Raw genomic sequence first — 16,908 nt, forward strand, 5'->3', positions numbered from 1 at the left:
TGTGCATTGAATTTATTTAATACACGAGTTTCACAATTTGAGTTGAATTACTGAAATAAATGAACTTTTCCACAACATTCTAATTTATTGAGATGCACCTGTATATATACAGTGTGTATATATATATATATATATATATAAACTATCACTCTACTATATATAGCTATAATAAATATAAATATATTTAGATTGATATATAGTATAGAGATGTAAATTATAAAAATAATATTAAAATATTACAGCTTAAATCTAGAAAAATAAATACCACATGGAGCCAGTGGGAAATTTGAACATTTTAATATAACTTAAAATAAATACTACCAAATGGCAATGCAAGTCCTCTTCAGGGCACTTGCCCTAATGTTTTGGTATGAAAACAAAACAGGCAAACGACTAAAGGAAAGGTATAAAAAATAATGAGGGAGAGAGAGCACTTAATAAACGTGGCCGACAGCGTCCTTCATCCCAACATACGAAAATAAATACAACTAAATTACATCTATAGTACAAAAATACGCTGAAACAAACCAAAAAAAAAAACTCATCAGAACAATATTAGAAAACCTGTTGAGGATTAGCCGACCGAATGCGTCACAGCTTGAAAATAACAACTGAAAGTTTAACGAACAATCACACACACACTCATATCATTCGCTATGAAGAACCGCAACGAATACCGGCAGCTTCCAAAACGTTCACTGGATCAGGTACAAACAGGACGGGACTGAAATCATAGCAAGTCGTCTCTATGGAAACACCCACATGATACACGTTCCTCCAATGATTCTGTCATTTTTCAATTAGCATTTTTTCACGTTAGTCACACACGGTAACTTGTCTCGGGCCGTGACGCGTAACAAACAGAAGGCATTGCATATGTACATCACACACAGGAGGGCTGGGACAGGACGGGTCAAGGGTCATTCACACTGCTATTGCATGGCTCAGTTGCACATATAATGAGTCTGTGATCTGACTTGGTATTGATTCCAAACGCAGACGACATCACACGTCCATAAGATTTCCACAGCTATGGAGACAGGATCATCACTTCTTTATGCAAAAAAAAATTATAATAATAATGGTAATGTAACAATACCGGTGACAATAAGTGAGTGAGAGGTTTGTATTTACATCTTCAGGAACAGTCCAACATTAGGTTTTCTCTCTGTGTGGTGAGAAGTGAGGGTCAGTGGTTGATCGTCTCTCTCTGTGCTGCTGAGAGAGACACACCTGTAGCTCTGTACAGTAAAGGTGAAACGCCGCCCATCACGAGCCTTCACACGTCTGTCCTGAACGCTTCTTGCTCGGGTTTGGAGAGCGTGTCAGAGGTGAGGAGTTCAGGACAAAGCAACAAGAGTGATATTTGGGCAGGTTTCACCACGTCGGTGGGTAGATTTGTGGGTGAATCTCACGAAAACACATGCAGGTCATATTTCAAACCAAAAAATCAAGACAAAAATAAGAAATTATATTTAAAAAATAGGACCATTTTGATTTTTGCACAGTGACATTATTCTTAAAGGAACACTGCACTATTTTTGAAAATAGGCTCATTTTCCAACTCCCCTGGAGTTAAACAGTTGAGTTTTACCGTTTTCGAATCCATTCAGCCGATCTCCGGGTCTGACGGTAGCACTTTTAGCTGTAGCTTAGCATAGATCATTGAATCTGATTAGACCGTTGAACGATTAATTGCCGCTTTGAACGATTACGTAATTGTGGCATCCATAATTGTAATCGCGATTAGAAATTCGATTAATTGTGCAGCCCTAGCTAAAATTAAGATCAACTAAGATTAATAAATGCTGTTGAATTGTTTTTCTTTGTTAGTTCACGTTAACGAATATAGTAAATTAATGTAAACAAATTTAAATGTTATATATATTTAAATATTATTTAAAGAACATTTGATATATTATTATTATGTACTGTTTATAACAATACTACTACTACTACTAATAAAGACATTTAATTTTTCTGTAATTACAGTAATGAGAAAGAGACTTTTGTTGCATCAGAGTAGCAATGCAAAACATCTCAATGATCCAAAAAATATGCTAAATTTTCCTCATGCAAAATATTTTTTTATTTATGGTTTTGCAGTGAATTACGACTCTAGGCATGTTCTTGGGAGGTTTCGTGAGATTCACACTTGTGCTCTGAATTGCCTGAGAGACTTTTACAGTAACGACAGTTTGTTGTATGGTTGTGTATTTGAACTGAAACCTTCATATCAGAGCGTGAGGATAAAACTAAAAGAGAAACGCAAATATTAACACTTGAGTCCATTTTTCCCACTTTCTTCGTTTTCATCATTTACCGAAAACACGAACAAGGAACGAAACTCTTCAACACCTCAGACGGAGGATGTTTTTGTGTGTGTGTGTTAAAAAATGCAAAAACAAAATTAAATTTGTGAGCCTCACAGGAACAGATCTACTGCTGCGTCTAACTACATGTCTGTCTGATGAGTTCCACACGCATAAGGCAACATTTTTGGTTTGTTCCCCACAACGGCTCTTTTAAACGAGTGCAAAAAAAAATTTTTTTTAAAAACCGCTCCAGGTCTTCAACAATACTGATCATATTCCCCAAAAAACACTGTCCATGATCTGTAAACAACAAGCTGAAAGTGTACAAGACTTTTTATGTGGGTCGACCAGCTCAAGTCTCACCCAACTGTGCAAAACCCCTTTTAAGTCTCACCAAAAAAAAAAAAACGAACAGAAAGCAACAAAAACGACTCGCTATGACTAGCGGTAATTAAACGGAGGAGAGAGAGAGAGAGAGAGAGGGGGCTCTTTCTAGGATGGCTCCTTAAATGGCGTTATTTGATGACATCACTCCCGCCCACTGGCCGAATACGAGAATTGTGGGAAATGTGGTCTCCGTTCGCTATCAGCCGAGTCCATCCCGTCCTCGTCGTCTGCGGGGGAGGAAGAGAGGGGGACACGTTAGGTTACGCACACGGTGCTCTAATGAAAAGGGAATTTCCTAGCGCTGCACAGATTTTCTCAATGATACGCTCCATGCATTTTTTTCATTGTGTACTTCCACTTCCTGTGGTACGAGGAGCCAGTCTACAGGAAAAGAGAGAGGGAGGGAAACGGCGCACTCACACTTCTCTGGAGGGGTGATGGTGATGGTCTGCGCCGTGAACTCCTCGTCGAAATACCTGGTGTCGGTTTCAGACGAGACCTGCGGCATGAACGGCGGTACCAGCTGGACAACAGATGTGACGAGAGGACCAGAAAGCAAGCAGCTTATTATACATAATCATGTTCGAATGAATGAACAAAAACTTGCTTTAACAAAAATACACTATGGGGTTGGTATGATTTCTGTTTTTGAAAGAAGCCTCTTATGCTCACCAAGGCTGCATTTATGTGCTCAAAAATACAGTAAAAACAGTAATATTGTGAAAAAAATTTTCAATTCAAAATTTTCTATGTGAATATGTTGTAAAATGTAATTTATTCCTGTGATGCAAAGCTGAATTTTCAGTGATTCAAACCAATAATGTGATGCGGCTGCTGGGCAATCAACCCTGGTTGAGCAGTAAATGAAGACACTATGGAAAATATATTGTGATAATATAAATGAAGGCGTACTGCCAGTTAGTGAAACACATGATACGTTTGGGCATGAGGTTGCGGGTTCGCGCACTCATTTCGAAATTATATCAAATATCCAGGGTTGGATTTAGTTTGTAATTTGGATTGTTTTTGATAAGATCCCATGAGTCCTGACAAATGCATTTTCAACTATGTCTGAAGTGCTTCTTACTGGAAAGCACTCTTACCAGCATGTTGTTCTGTTGGACTTGTATAGGCCAGGTCTTACTGACCCCAAACTTCTAAACAACGGTGTTATGTTTCTGCTTTTGAACCCTCTCAAATGTCTCGGCCCATAGATTTCCATTGCAAGTGCACTTGTACCTTTTTGTCATAGACGTCCTGCCAGTCCACTGTAGTGAAGAAACTGTGTCTCATGATTTCCTTAGCATCATCCGGACCTCCTCCGAGCCTTCAGAGAATAAACCACAGATTAATATTCATTCAGGTCTCACATGATACACAAACAGTTTTAATCTGGTGTTCTCCTGCTAAAATGAGCACACCGACCTCTTATTGGGGTCTTTGATGAGTAATCCAGACAGTAAAGACTTGGCGTCTGCAGAGAGGGTTCTGGGAAACTTGATCTCCTCCATCAGAATCAGTTCAAACAGCTTCTCATGGTCCTGAAGACAGTAAAGACATTTCTATTTCAAATAAATGTTCTTCTTTTGAACATGAATTAGTGAATCTTAAAAAAAAATGTATCATGGTTTCCACAAAAATATGAAGCAGCACAACTGTTTTCAACACTGATAATAATCAGAAATGTTTCTTGAGCAGCAAATCAGCATATTAGATTGATTTCTGAAGGATCATGTGAAACTGAAGACTGGAGTAATGATGCTGAAAATTCAGCTTTGATCACAGGAATACATTACATTTGACAATATATTCACATAGAAAACAGTTATTTTAAATTGTAAAAATATTTCTTAATATCACTGTTTTTCCTGTATTTTTGATCAAACAAATGCAGCTTTGGTGAGGAAAAGAGGCTTTTAAAAACATTAAAATCTTAGAGATGAAATGTTGTTTATTATTGTGTGTTGTTAGTGTTAGAGTGAGTCATACCTGATTATAAAAGGGCAGGCGTCCACACATCATCTCATACATAACGACTCCCAGACCCCACCAGTCCACCGCTCTCCCGTAATCATTGTCCTCCAATACCTGATCGAGAAAACCACAGTACACTCAGATCAATCATACAAAAACAACACATTATGCTCATCCATAATCAGTCATATCATTCTCAAATGCCTGATCAAAAATTAATAAATTGCTCGCCTGCACGCCTTTGTCAAGCGATGCAACAATAAATTCATTTTATAACTAATCAGAATAATTTATCCTCCAACAATTGATCCATACTCTATAACATACTTGATTAACAATCACATCACATTATTATCTAATACCTTAAAGGTGACATAACATGAAAATCTGACTTTTCCAGGTTTTAAGTGCTATAATCAGGTCCCCGGTGCATCTACCAACCAAGGAAACGTGAAAAAGATTAACCCAATCACTTTGTTTTGGTTAAGTCACAATAATATCTTACAGTTCTTCATTAATAATTCTATTTGCCTCCAATAACCCATCAAATATCACACGAATATCTTCCAATTCTTTAACAATAATTATATTAGCCTCCAATAACTGATCAAAATGACATGAATATCTTCTAATCTTCATTAATAACTATATTAACCTCCAATAACCAATCAAATATCACACGAATGTCTTCCAATTCTTCATTAATAATTATATTCGTCTCTAATAACCAATCAAATATCACATGAACATCTTCCAGTTCTTCATTAATAATTATATTATCATTAACTGATCACAAATCGCATTAATATCTTCCAATTCTTCATCAACAATCACAATATCCTCCAATACCTGCTCAAAAATCAGTTATGGACATACATTATCTTAATATCTGATCCATGATCAGTCATATTATCCTCTGACATCTGATCATTATCCTCAGATACCTGAACAACAATCAAGTTATATTACTCTCCAATGGCTAATCCAGAAACAATTATATTATCGCTCAAAACCTGATCAATAATGTCAAACTGTTTCCAAATACTGGATTAATAACTATTAGGGCTGGGTAAAAAATATCGATATCTCGATTTTAATCGATTCTCATTTTTACGGAACGATATCGATTCTTAAATCCTGTGAATCGATTAGTCTAGCCTGTTTTCAGTTAATGTACGGAACATTGAAGGGCACTTCTCATCCAATAAATCGCAATAAGCATTGTGCTTTGGTACTTTTAATATGAAACAAAGTCTCAGATTTCAAATTCTGTCCATTGTATTGCAGTATTCAAACAATAAATGCCGTTTTGGTGCTGTTTAATGTGGAGTGACCGATCGCTGTAGCGCGTAGCGCAAGTGAACTGATCATCTCCTCCACATTAATACCAGTTTCAGCACAAAATAAACATGAATAAACATCCGAAGGTAAGTTAAAAGAAAGCGTACAACTTTACAGTCCGTATCCTGTCTCATGTAATCGCTCAATCAGTGTTTCAGCTGCACAAAGACGTCAATATAACGGCTTATAAACAATGTCACATAACGTCACATTTACCTCAGAAAAACATATTTGGTGACCATAAAATCATTAGTCAACTGGAAAAATAAACTGTATAGAGGGGCATGTTGCTAAGTTTTATGACAGCCACCATTTAAATGTTTATAGCATGTTAAAAAAAAGAATTGAAGTAGAAATATTATTATGTAATTGCTTTATTATTTAAAAAACTTCATTAAGTGTCATTTTAGCAGTTGTGTAGCCTACAAATCAGTTTTAACCTTCAATATTATAGTAATGTAGCTAGTACCAACTGACTCTCATGTATATTTTACAGAATTAGTTGAGAGATTTTTTTTTCCTTGAGAAAATTTGGCATGTAGCCTACTGTACCTGATATATAGCCTATCCAAAATAATCAATATTGAATAGAATCGAATTGGTAATCGAATCGAAAGCTTGTGAATGAGAATCGAATCGTGAAATTTGTGTCAAAACCCAGCCCTAATAACTATTGGCAGTCGTTTGCAGATTTCCCTCCAATAGCAATAATCAATCATGTCCCATTCTGAGGGCCACCAACCTAGATAAATGACTCCGATGATGGAAAAACAGCCTGATATATGATTACATCATACAGTTATGATCATGCCATCAGCATGAGTCATCAGCATTACAGCATCCATATGCAACACCATGGTTTATTATACATGCTGTACTCTTATTTGATTATTAAAATGGAGTTAAACAGCAATGAAAACGGCCAGCGGGTCACTGTCTGATCACTCTATTTTTACCCGTGAGCTGCTCAGTCTTGTCTACAGCCTGCTGTTTGTCTATTTCTGTACGGATGCTAGAAAAGCACAGCTAAAGTGTGACCCTGTTCCTGCTAACCTGTTCCGACTGTGACAGACGGAGATTAAACTGTCAACTATATTAAATTTAACCCAGTGTGTGTTTCCTGTGCTGTGTTTAAAGAGATAAAACATCCCTGACGCATTTGTGTCCCGTACCTCAGGGGCCAGATACTCCGGGGTCCCGCAGAACGTTTTCATGGTGGCCGTGTCTGTGATGCCCTCCTTACACAGGCCGAAATCAGTGATCTTTATGTGACCGTCCTTATCCAACATCAGGTTTTCCAGCTGGACAAACACACACGAATCACACACACATTTTACGGTCCGCTGATAATGCCAAAATTGAGGTCTTTAGGGTGAAAACGTTGATATTGGTCTGTGTGTTCTGTTCACCTTCAGGTCACGGTAAACAATCTTCGCAGAGTGCAAGTAATCCAACGCAGAAACGATCTCAGCGCCGTAGAAACGGGTTCTATCCTCCGAAAATACGCGCTCTCTCGACAAATGAAAAAACAGCTGCAATGACAATTAAAAAGAGGAATATTCAGAATTCGCAAATCCAAACGTGCAGCACACCCACACACACTGAGAAAGAGACACCGGAATAAAGCAAGGAAATTTCAACAGTTTGGAAATCTTTGAAAGGAAAATCAAAAGTTGGAAAGAAAAAGGTTGAAAATGTTTTAAATGAAGTTTGAAAGATGGAGAGAAAGATGAACAGTTTGGGAAAAAAATAAGTGAAGTTTAAAAGCTGGAAAGGAATTTGGAATTTGAAAAAGTTCAAAGTTTAGAGAGAAACTTGTTTAAAAGAAAGTTCAAAAGGTTAGAAGGTCAAAAGGACATTTCACATGTTTCAAAATGTTTTTAAGATCAAAAGTTGTTACAATTTGTAAGTTTGAACATGTCCGGAAAGAAATTCAAAATTTGAAAAAACAGTTTGAAAGAATTTTGAAAGCTGGAAAGAAATTTTGTACGTTTGGAAATGTTTCAAAGCAATGTTAGAAAGTTCAAAATAATTTTTTTTTAATAAGTCATTTTAAAAGAAAAATAGAATATTGGAGTGAAATTTCACGAGTTAGAAAATGTTAACTTAATTTGAAGAGTTTGTCAGTTCGAAAAGTTTGGAAAGATGTTCAATATTTGGAAATAATAGTGTGAAAGAAACACCAAAAATGTGAAAAATTTTAAAGTGTGAAAGCTAGAAAGAAATTTTGTAAGTTGTACAACGTTTGAAAGAAAATTCAAAGGTTTAAGGTCAAAACGCCTTCAAAGGAAAGTTCTAAAAATTGAAAAGGAAACAAATTTTACCTCTCCTCCATTCACGTACTCCATAACAAAACATAAACGATCCTTCGTCTGAAATGAGTACTTCAGTGACTGCAGAAAAAAAGAACAAACAATTCAAAACTAATCTTTTCGTTTTTAATTCTAGGGGGAAAAACACAAGAATTACGTTTCTTTTAAATGTTTGCGGAGTGGATAAAAGCATCCCGGTATGTCGTCACTCACAGTTAGAAAGGGATGCCTAGTGTTCTTCAGAACTCTGCTCTCGGTGAGCGTGTGAGCAACTTCATCCTGAAAGAGACGGACAGAGAGAAGTTCATTTCAGCTGTCAGTTCAGTCCGTTCTCAGAGAATCACCTCTCTTACCTTGGCAATAATAACCTCCTTTTTCAGGATCTTCATTGCATAATATGTGCCGCTGGCTTTCTCTCGCACCAGAATCACCTTCCCAAATGTGCCTTTACCCAGCAGCTTCAGATAGTCAAAGTCATTCATTGTCTGTCAAAGAAGAGAGAGATGTCAGAATGAGCAGCTGCACGTTAAACCAGGTCGATCCGGTTCTCTGGCTCTGGCTCTACCTTTCGTTTGTGATGACTGGTTGACGTGTCCATCTCTTCCTCGTTGACGTTTTCGATCTGAGAGATGGGGCTACACAGGATTCCTTCCTCTTCCTGTTTGGCCAGCTTGTCTGCCACCATCTGAATCGCCTCGACCCACTCATCCCTGGTTACCAGGGAAACAAGAGTGTGATCAGTTGTGATATATTGGCCAGGCCGATTAATCAGCTGATATGTGACCATACTGAGATTAACTGTGATCACAGTTCTTTGCAAAAAATGACAAATTTAAACACTAGTGCGTGTTAAACGTGATTTGAAACGCGATCTGGACGTGTCGGACCTCTCGTCAGGCGTGTCCACGTGAAACGTGCGCTCGATCACAGTGGTCCACTGCAGACACCGGATGATGAAGGTGTTGGGCTTCGGTCTCTCCGTCTTCATCAGCTGGCACTCTGACGAATGAGAAGAAGAAGAAAGATGCATGTTTATGTGGAATAATGATGTCGTCGTCATCTCAAATTACAGAGTCAGACTCATGCTGATGACATCAGCACGTGACGCTCTAATTAAATCAGTTTGCTTCAAATGAAGTGAGTCATGGATCTGGAGAACAGCAAATGGATCTGAAGGGTTACCAAGAACACGACACACTGATATCATAAAGTTAAAAAAGTGCAGGGCAAATAAACATCAGTCAATCTTATTCTTATCTCTTAACACTGGTTGGAAGTCATGAGATTAATCACACTTTAATAAATGTATATATTTTCCAGATAATATTTTATACATCTTGATAATATTTTTATCATCAAATTATTAATGGGTCATTATAAAGCGGTGTTATATTAGTATAACTGAGATACTATTATAGTTTTTATTAATATTAGGTTGTTTTTTATTATTTTATGATTTTTTGTTTTTATTAATATAATTAGGTTGATTAGTTTTAGGTTTTTTTATTTTAGTTATTTTGAGTAAAAAATTTTTTTTTATCAAATTTTTTTAAATATAAATGTATATATATTTTTTAATTCATTTTTATTCCAGCTCAATTAAATGAAAATGAGAATGTTTCCATGGCAAACATAAGAAATAAAAAAAGTTTTTTTTTTGTTTTTTTTCAATTAACATGAATTTTATTTCAGGTAACAAAAATGTTTTTTTTTTATGGTTATAGTTAAGTATAATATCTCTGTATATAAAGTATATATATTTTATATTTTCAGAAAGCTGTTCCCCACAAACAGATCCTCATGTTTTGGGGTCCGTGGCACCTAAACGTTTGAAAACCCGTGTAAAAGCCATAAAACTCCACCGTTTAGATTTCATTTAGACGCGTTTGATAATGAGAGAGACTCACTGGCCACAGAGAAGTTGTTGAGCGGATATGCCAGATCGGCATCTTGTGGCTTCTCCTTATATCCAATAAACGACCCATCCGTCTTTAACAGGAAGTACCGCGGTCTCCAGTTCTTAATGTATTCACCTGCAAAACCAACAAAAACCCCAGACGATCAGGCACACAGAAAAACACTGAAACATGCATGAGAGAACATGCGATATTCCCAGACACAGCAGCATAACACATCAACATCAATATTTCAATGCTGTTGTTTCTCACCTCTTTTCTGAACCCATCCCTCTTTCACTACGTTCTGGTCGTTCATGTTGGCTCTGAGGTCAGAGTTCAAGGGTCAGTCCAGTGCTCGACTTCCTGCTGGCGGTTCTGTCCTGTTCCCTCGCTCTCCCTTACGGCCGTCTCGCTCTGCTCTCCAGTTCTCTCACACTCTTCCTCTCACTTTCTCTGCCACGTTGTGATGTAACGTCTCAGCCTCCTCCTTCACTTTCACTCTCTCACTCTCTCTCTCGCGACCCTTCAGACACTCCAGTGGTGACTCAGCCTGCAAGGAAACAACAAAGCAGAGAAAACACACACACACACACACACACACACACATGGGTCATTCTCTTCCGCTTCTCCCCCTCTCCCACACACACACTTCCATGAGAAATAAAGTCATTGTTAGGAGCAGGGAAACATTTCCCGCCCCTTCCCGTGGCCTTCTCTTCCTCTCTCACACTGGATGCTGAAGTTATGCATGATTCTAAACACAGCCCTGTTTCTGTCTGCTTCTTCGGCATTATGAGGCTTTAGAACCTTAGAATTCATCGGAGAACCACATAATCAAATGCAGAATCTCAGAATCAACCTTGAAATCTTACAACCAATCAAAGAACCCAATAATGAACCCAATGACGTTACAATCAACACCAAAACCTCAGAATCAGTCTAGCAATGTAGAATTTTCCTGAGAACACACACTGTAGAATCCCATAATGAATTAACATCACATAACATTAATTAATTAATTAATTTAATTTTAAAAACATCTCAGAAACAACAGATTAATAAAAATGAAATCCATACAGTACTAGAATCCTATTCAAAATTTGAATTTTACAATAAATAGAAATCACATTCAAATGATCTTAGATTCAACTTTAGAATCTTACTTCTTTTGAACAAACCATGCTATTTTACACATTGGAAATCAACCTGACAATCATCTTAAAATAAAACTTTGTCAGTTTTCTTTAGCATAATTTTCGAATTGAACATAGAACCTTTAAAATCAACCTTAAATCACACTTAGAACCCCAGAATCAGCCTCAGAACCAACCTTGGATTTCTACAATCTTAGATCCTTCAAAATCAACATAGGGACCTCAGAAGAATCTTATAACCTGATCTGAGGATCAACTGAAGAACCTTACAATGATGAAATTAGAATTAAATATAGAAATCATAGGATATTCTAATACAATCAGAATTTCACAATACGTAGAACTCACTTTCAGTCAAGAATCATCTTAGAATCAAACTATATCAGTCTTAGAATCTTACATCCTTAGAATCAACCATCTCACTTCACAACCTCGGAACTTCCAAAGAAACCATGCAATAAAATCAGACTTAAAATCTTGAATTTATCACTTTTTATTCACCATCATCTTAGAATCAAACATAGAACCTTAAAATCAACCTTGGAATTTTTAGAATTGACTTTACAGGAATCAACATGGACCTTGGAATCAACCTCAGAACAGGAAGTTAGAACATTAGAACCAATCCTCACATCTATAATAAATCTGCTGGTGCGGGAACACAGGCACCTCACACTCTTTTTTATATTTAAACATCTCTGCATCTGGCTGCTGCTGTATATGCATGAGTCCTCCATAATCCATAACTTCTTCCCTTTCTTAAATTAACAATACATGACATCACACTGCATGAAAAAAACAACAGACACAGCATCATCACACGTCACATCTGTATACTTTCATTGCACCCAGACTATCTGTGAGAATATATAACTTGATCACTGTTTTCAAAAGAAGTAATAAAAATTCAAGGCAATAAATGTTGTTTACAAACTTGAAAAATATCAAGATGCTTTCTTATTGTTTCTCCTAAACCAAACATGCCATTTCATAAAAAGGACAAAATATGTGATATTTTTAATGACACAATCATGAAGGTCTAAAGCAGCCGTGTTCTTTTTATTTTTCTTGTCACATGACATCAAAATGGCTTCCTGCACATTGATTACACCACACAGGTTTTGTTTTTATTAAATATTAATACATTTTAAAATAAAAATTCTTATTTTTTAAGAAATTATAATAAAATCTGCTTTTTTAAAGGCTTTCCACCCTTTTGACTTTAAGTCAAGAAAAACGTCAAAATGACTTTAAATTCAGAAAATGAAAACATATTCTTTAGACAAGAACATATCTAATAAAACTGAGAGAATATATAACTTGATCACTGTTTTCAAAAGAAGTAATAAAAATTCAAGGCAATAAATGTTGTTTACAAACTTGAAAAATATCAAGATGCTTTCTTATTGTTTCTCCTAAACCAAACATGCCATTTCATAAAAAGGACAAAATATGTGATATTTTTAATGACACAATCATGAAGGTCTAAAGCAGCCGTGTTCTTTTTATTTTTCTTGTCACATGACATCAAAATGGCTTCCTGCACATTGATTACACCACACAGGTTTTGTTTTTATTAAATATTAATTTTAAGATAATTTTAAGAAATTATAATAAAATCTGCTTTTTTAAAGGCTTTCCACCCTTTTGACTTTAAGTCAAGAAAAACGTCAAAATGACTTTAAATTCAGAAAATGAAAACATATTCTTTATACAAGAACATATCTAATAAAACTGATGCATAATTCCCGTTGTCAGGAAAAACGAGATGCCTAAACAACAGAAGCCACCCAAACCAATGTCAACAAAAACAATGGCGGACACACGGTTGGGCATCACATACACACACACACACACACACACACACACACACACACACACGGATGTGACAGCAATTAACATGACAAATCACAATAACCACAATGAAGCAGCGGCTTTGTGTCATATTGAGCTGCTGTTATATAATCCATCGCCATCATAATAAATACATACAGCGGACTGACAGCTCGCCACGAACACGAACAAACGAGCCTATGAACATAAATGGATGTTTGTGTGATGACACGACTGTGTGATAACAATACAAACACACATGCATTTAGGCTGGAGGATGTGAAGTGTGCGAGCTCTTGTTTTCTATTTGCCCGAAATGTTTAAATGTGTTTATAATGGAATATTACAGTGATTTATATCAAAATAACTCTGGATATGTAAAGAAGCACTTCATGTGTCCAGCAGCAGCATCACGGGCAAGGCCGAGGAGGAGCATCCCCGCCCGGCGGCCAGTGATGCTCCAGCGCGGATGCTCGGCCTTGTCCGTGATGCTGCTCGCTGATGGAGGAAAAATAAACAACACGAAGCACGCAGTACCTGGCAGACGCTCCGCCAGACGGTGGGATCGGTTCCACGCCAGCCCGGTAAGAGACAAACCCAAACCCGCACGCAGATGCTGCTGCTGCCGCCGCCGCCGGTCGGTCATGAGGAAAACGGAGGCACGCGCGCCCGTGATGTGGCCATCATTTTCGTTACGCCGGTGAACCGAATGATCCTGGATGAATGGCGTAACCCGATGCAGAAAGCGCGGTGACGGCGCACCCCGTCTCCAGCGCTTGAATTTGCCCGAACCCTACTACGGAGAAGGTCTGCTTCTTAATTTTCATGAGGTGAGCGTCGGCATTGGAAGGTCAGCAGGCAACGTCAGTGGCAGCTCATTAATATTCATAAGATAAACCTTCCGCATTGGAAGATTACCAAACAATGTCAGCTGGAGCTGAATAACATCCAGAATACATGCTTTTTTATTATTAAAATTGCATACATAATATTAACATAAACAATACCAAGAGAACTGTTCATTTACTACATGCAATTAGAAAATTAATCAATTAAAAAATTAATGCATAAATTATGTAATTAGAAACATTTTAATATAAATAATATAATATTGCAATATAAAAATGATAAATATAAGATTAAAAAAACTGCACAATCTAAAAGAAAAATAATTTAATTAAAATAAAAATGTTTGGAGATAGAATATTTCAGTTTATGTACGAGAGAGTGCCTAATAATATTGATAATTGTATAATATATATCATTGTAAGAGCACAAGCTTAATCACTGCTTGGCTTATTAATATTTAAAAAGTGCCATTGAAGGTTACCAAACAACGTCTGCCGGAGCTAATTAATATTCATAAACGAAGCCTTGCCATTGGGAGTTTGGTGAGCAACGTCAGCCTGCCCTCATTAATATCAATGAGCTGAGCCTTCGCAATAGTAGGATTCGTAATTTCGTCTCCAGCACCAGCCATTCAGCCGCTGCCAGTGGGACGGAGGAGGAAACCTCTCGACGTCACACCGGGACCCGTTTTTACCGGACGCCCCCCCCCCCCTCCTCCTCTTCCTGGCTTTGTCGCTCGCCAGGCTTTTGTTTGCCTCGCTACATATGAATGATAAATGCTTTATGTACCTCCCACCGACCGAAAAGAGACCTCATATTCATATACAGCACCAGAAATCACTTATTATGCCTCAAATGAAGAGGACAATAATAAATGCACCAGCTGCAGTTCGTTTCCCCGCCTCTATCCCGGGACAGAGTGAGGATTTGGGGCCCTTTGTCTTGTTTAATGAATGCAGACATCTATACTATACACAAAACAAAGGACACTAAAGAATAATAATACTAAGACTCAAACTACTCTTTGAATAACCACCAATAATCAGTCACCAATAATCAGTCACAAACCTGAGGAATAATTTTCATAAACTCATTCCATGCATCTTTTGATTGGACTGCACGTGGAGTGCATAGTTTATGAGGACTTCACATATAAAGTTGCAGGATGTCTCCCTCTAGTGTTCAACACATAAAACTGAAACCCCATAATAAAATGTAACAGATTAAACAGTCTGCTTTCCAAAACAGAAACTCTACTAATTATTATTATTATTATTACTACTACTACTACAGGTTTACATTCAAATTTAAAATAAATACATTTAAATGATAAATTATTATTAAAATTACTCCACATTATTATTATTATTATTATTATTATTACTACTGCTACAGGTTTACATTCAAATTTAAAATAAATACATTTAAATGATAAATTATTATTAAAATTAATCCACATTATTATTATTATTATTATTAGTCTACAAGTTTACATTCAAATAAATAAATATAAAATAAATAAAAATGAATATATTTAAATTATAAATTCAATTATTACAATTATTTTAATTATTATAAAAAAAACTATGTAAGAAAGGTAAACAAAAGTGGGGTCATGAAAAGATACTATACAGATTAATGTTTGTGTTAATAATCACCTTTAGTACACTTAATAATAATAATAATAATAATAAAACAAATTAAATTAAAAAAACAAACAAACAAACAAGTTTTTAGATCTAGACCAAGGCAGTGAGTGGTGAAATTCAGATCCAGATCTAGTTCATGTTTATCTGGTCTACCAAAATATAAGATCCATAAGACTCCAACTCTGAATTTCAGGACACTTTCATTTCAGATTCACAATCATGGATGAATCAGTTCTGTTACAATCAATGGATTTTACAATATATTGATAAAGGTTATTAAAACTCTAACACACATTGTTTTATTTACAGTTATTAGCAATTGCACTAGCAATACAAATTATATATGAAAGTATATGCAAACTTACTATTACAGTATTAATTTTGCAAACATTAAGTTTATAAAACTTAGTTGCTCTTAATATGTTCTTAGCTGTTGCATTTGTTTGTTTTCAGACCAGAGGCAGCTTCTAGATCTTCTAGATTAAAATGGGGATTTTCGAGAGGACTGTTAGACTAAACCCAAAATACAAACGATACTGATTGATGTGATGAGTGTAGAATGATCCTGCAGTCAGTATCAGTGTCTCTGAGTCAGATTTCTGTAACAGAAGCATTGCTGTCCACAAGACCCTGACTTTCAGCCATGCAAATGCATCAACACGCTGACTGAAAACAAGCAGGTAAGACGACTTGTGTTTGTCTTTCAAAACAGGTCTCAATTTGTTTTCAGATGAGGAGTTTGCATTTGAATGTGTGATTTGGTTGTGACCTGTACATAACATTCTCAGCCGAGACTCGACAAAAACAACAAGACACAAGGAGCCGCAGCAGAACGAATGACGAGAATCACAGAATGAATATTAGACTAACAACAATTCATGCAGATCTATTCATAATTCTATTTCTGGAGCTGCATAACAGTGTTGATCACCATTTAACTTCAATTCTGTCAGGACCACTATCGTCAAAGATGATTGACAATTAGCATACAGTTTGGATTGGCAGTATGTTCTGTTCTGGGCAAGAACTCCCTGCGCATCCATGCAGCCTAGCATGGATGAGAGCAGCGATTACCCCCCCCAGGGTAAACAGAACAGAACCAACAAATGCATTGCAGATATCGTTAAAGTTCAATAATTTTATGTACACATTTTAGAATTAGTCTGATTCAAAGGATAATCAGAAGGCTGAATCCT

General features: G+C 36.5%; 1 protein-coding gene across 1 annotated transcript; it reads right to left on the minus strand.

Annotated features, from left to right (window-relative positions):
• Window positions 1–2,021: 2,021 nt before the first annotated feature.
• Window positions 2,022–13,997, minus strand: LOC107746086 (RAC-gamma serine/threonine-protein kinase-like). The gene is made up of 15 exons (XM_016560163.1): window positions 13,752–13,997; window positions 10,498–10,777; window positions 10,237–10,362; window positions 9,217–9,328; window positions 8,895–9,039; window positions 8,683–8,814; window positions 8,543–8,608; window positions 8,342–8,410; window positions 7,427–7,549; window positions 7,190–7,318; window positions 4,692–4,790; window positions 4,128–4,243; window positions 3,942–4,029; window positions 3,123–3,225; window positions 2,022–2,929 (listed from the first exon to the last, which is right to left on the minus strand). Exons 2-15 carry the CDS (start codon window positions 10,541–10,543, stop codon window positions 2,844–2,846), a joined length of 1,440 nt encoding a protein of 479 aa, XP_016415649.1. The 5' UTR covers window positions 10,544–10,777; window positions 13,752–13,997; the 3' UTR covers window positions 2,022–2,843.
• Between the last annotated feature and the right edge of the window lie 2,911 nt (window positions 13,998–16,908).

The sequence above is a fragment of the Sinocyclocheilus rhinocerous genome, unplaced genomic scaffold (genome assembly GCF_001515625.1).
Source record: "Sinocyclocheilus rhinocerous isolate Xijiao unplaced genomic scaffold, SAMN03320098_v1.1 scaffold107, whole genome shotgun sequence".
Classification (NCBI taxonomy): Eukaryota; Metazoa; Chordata; class Actinopteri; order Cypriniformes; family Cyprinidae; genus Sinocyclocheilus; species Sinocyclocheilus rhinocerous.

Coding starts and splice junctions, on each gene's coding strand:
- LOC107746086 (XM_016560163.1), bottom strand. CDS start 10,543: ATGAACGACCAGAACGTAGTGAAAGAGGGATGGGTTCAGAAAAGAG. Junction 4,244..4,691: donor GCCTGCCCTTTTATAATCAG/GTATGACTCACT, acceptor TACTGTCTTCAG/GACCATGAGAAGCTGTTTGA. Junction 3,226..3,941: donor AGGACGTCTATGACAAAAAG/GTACAAGTGCAC, acceptor TCTGTTGTCCAG/CTGGTACCGCCGTTCATGCC.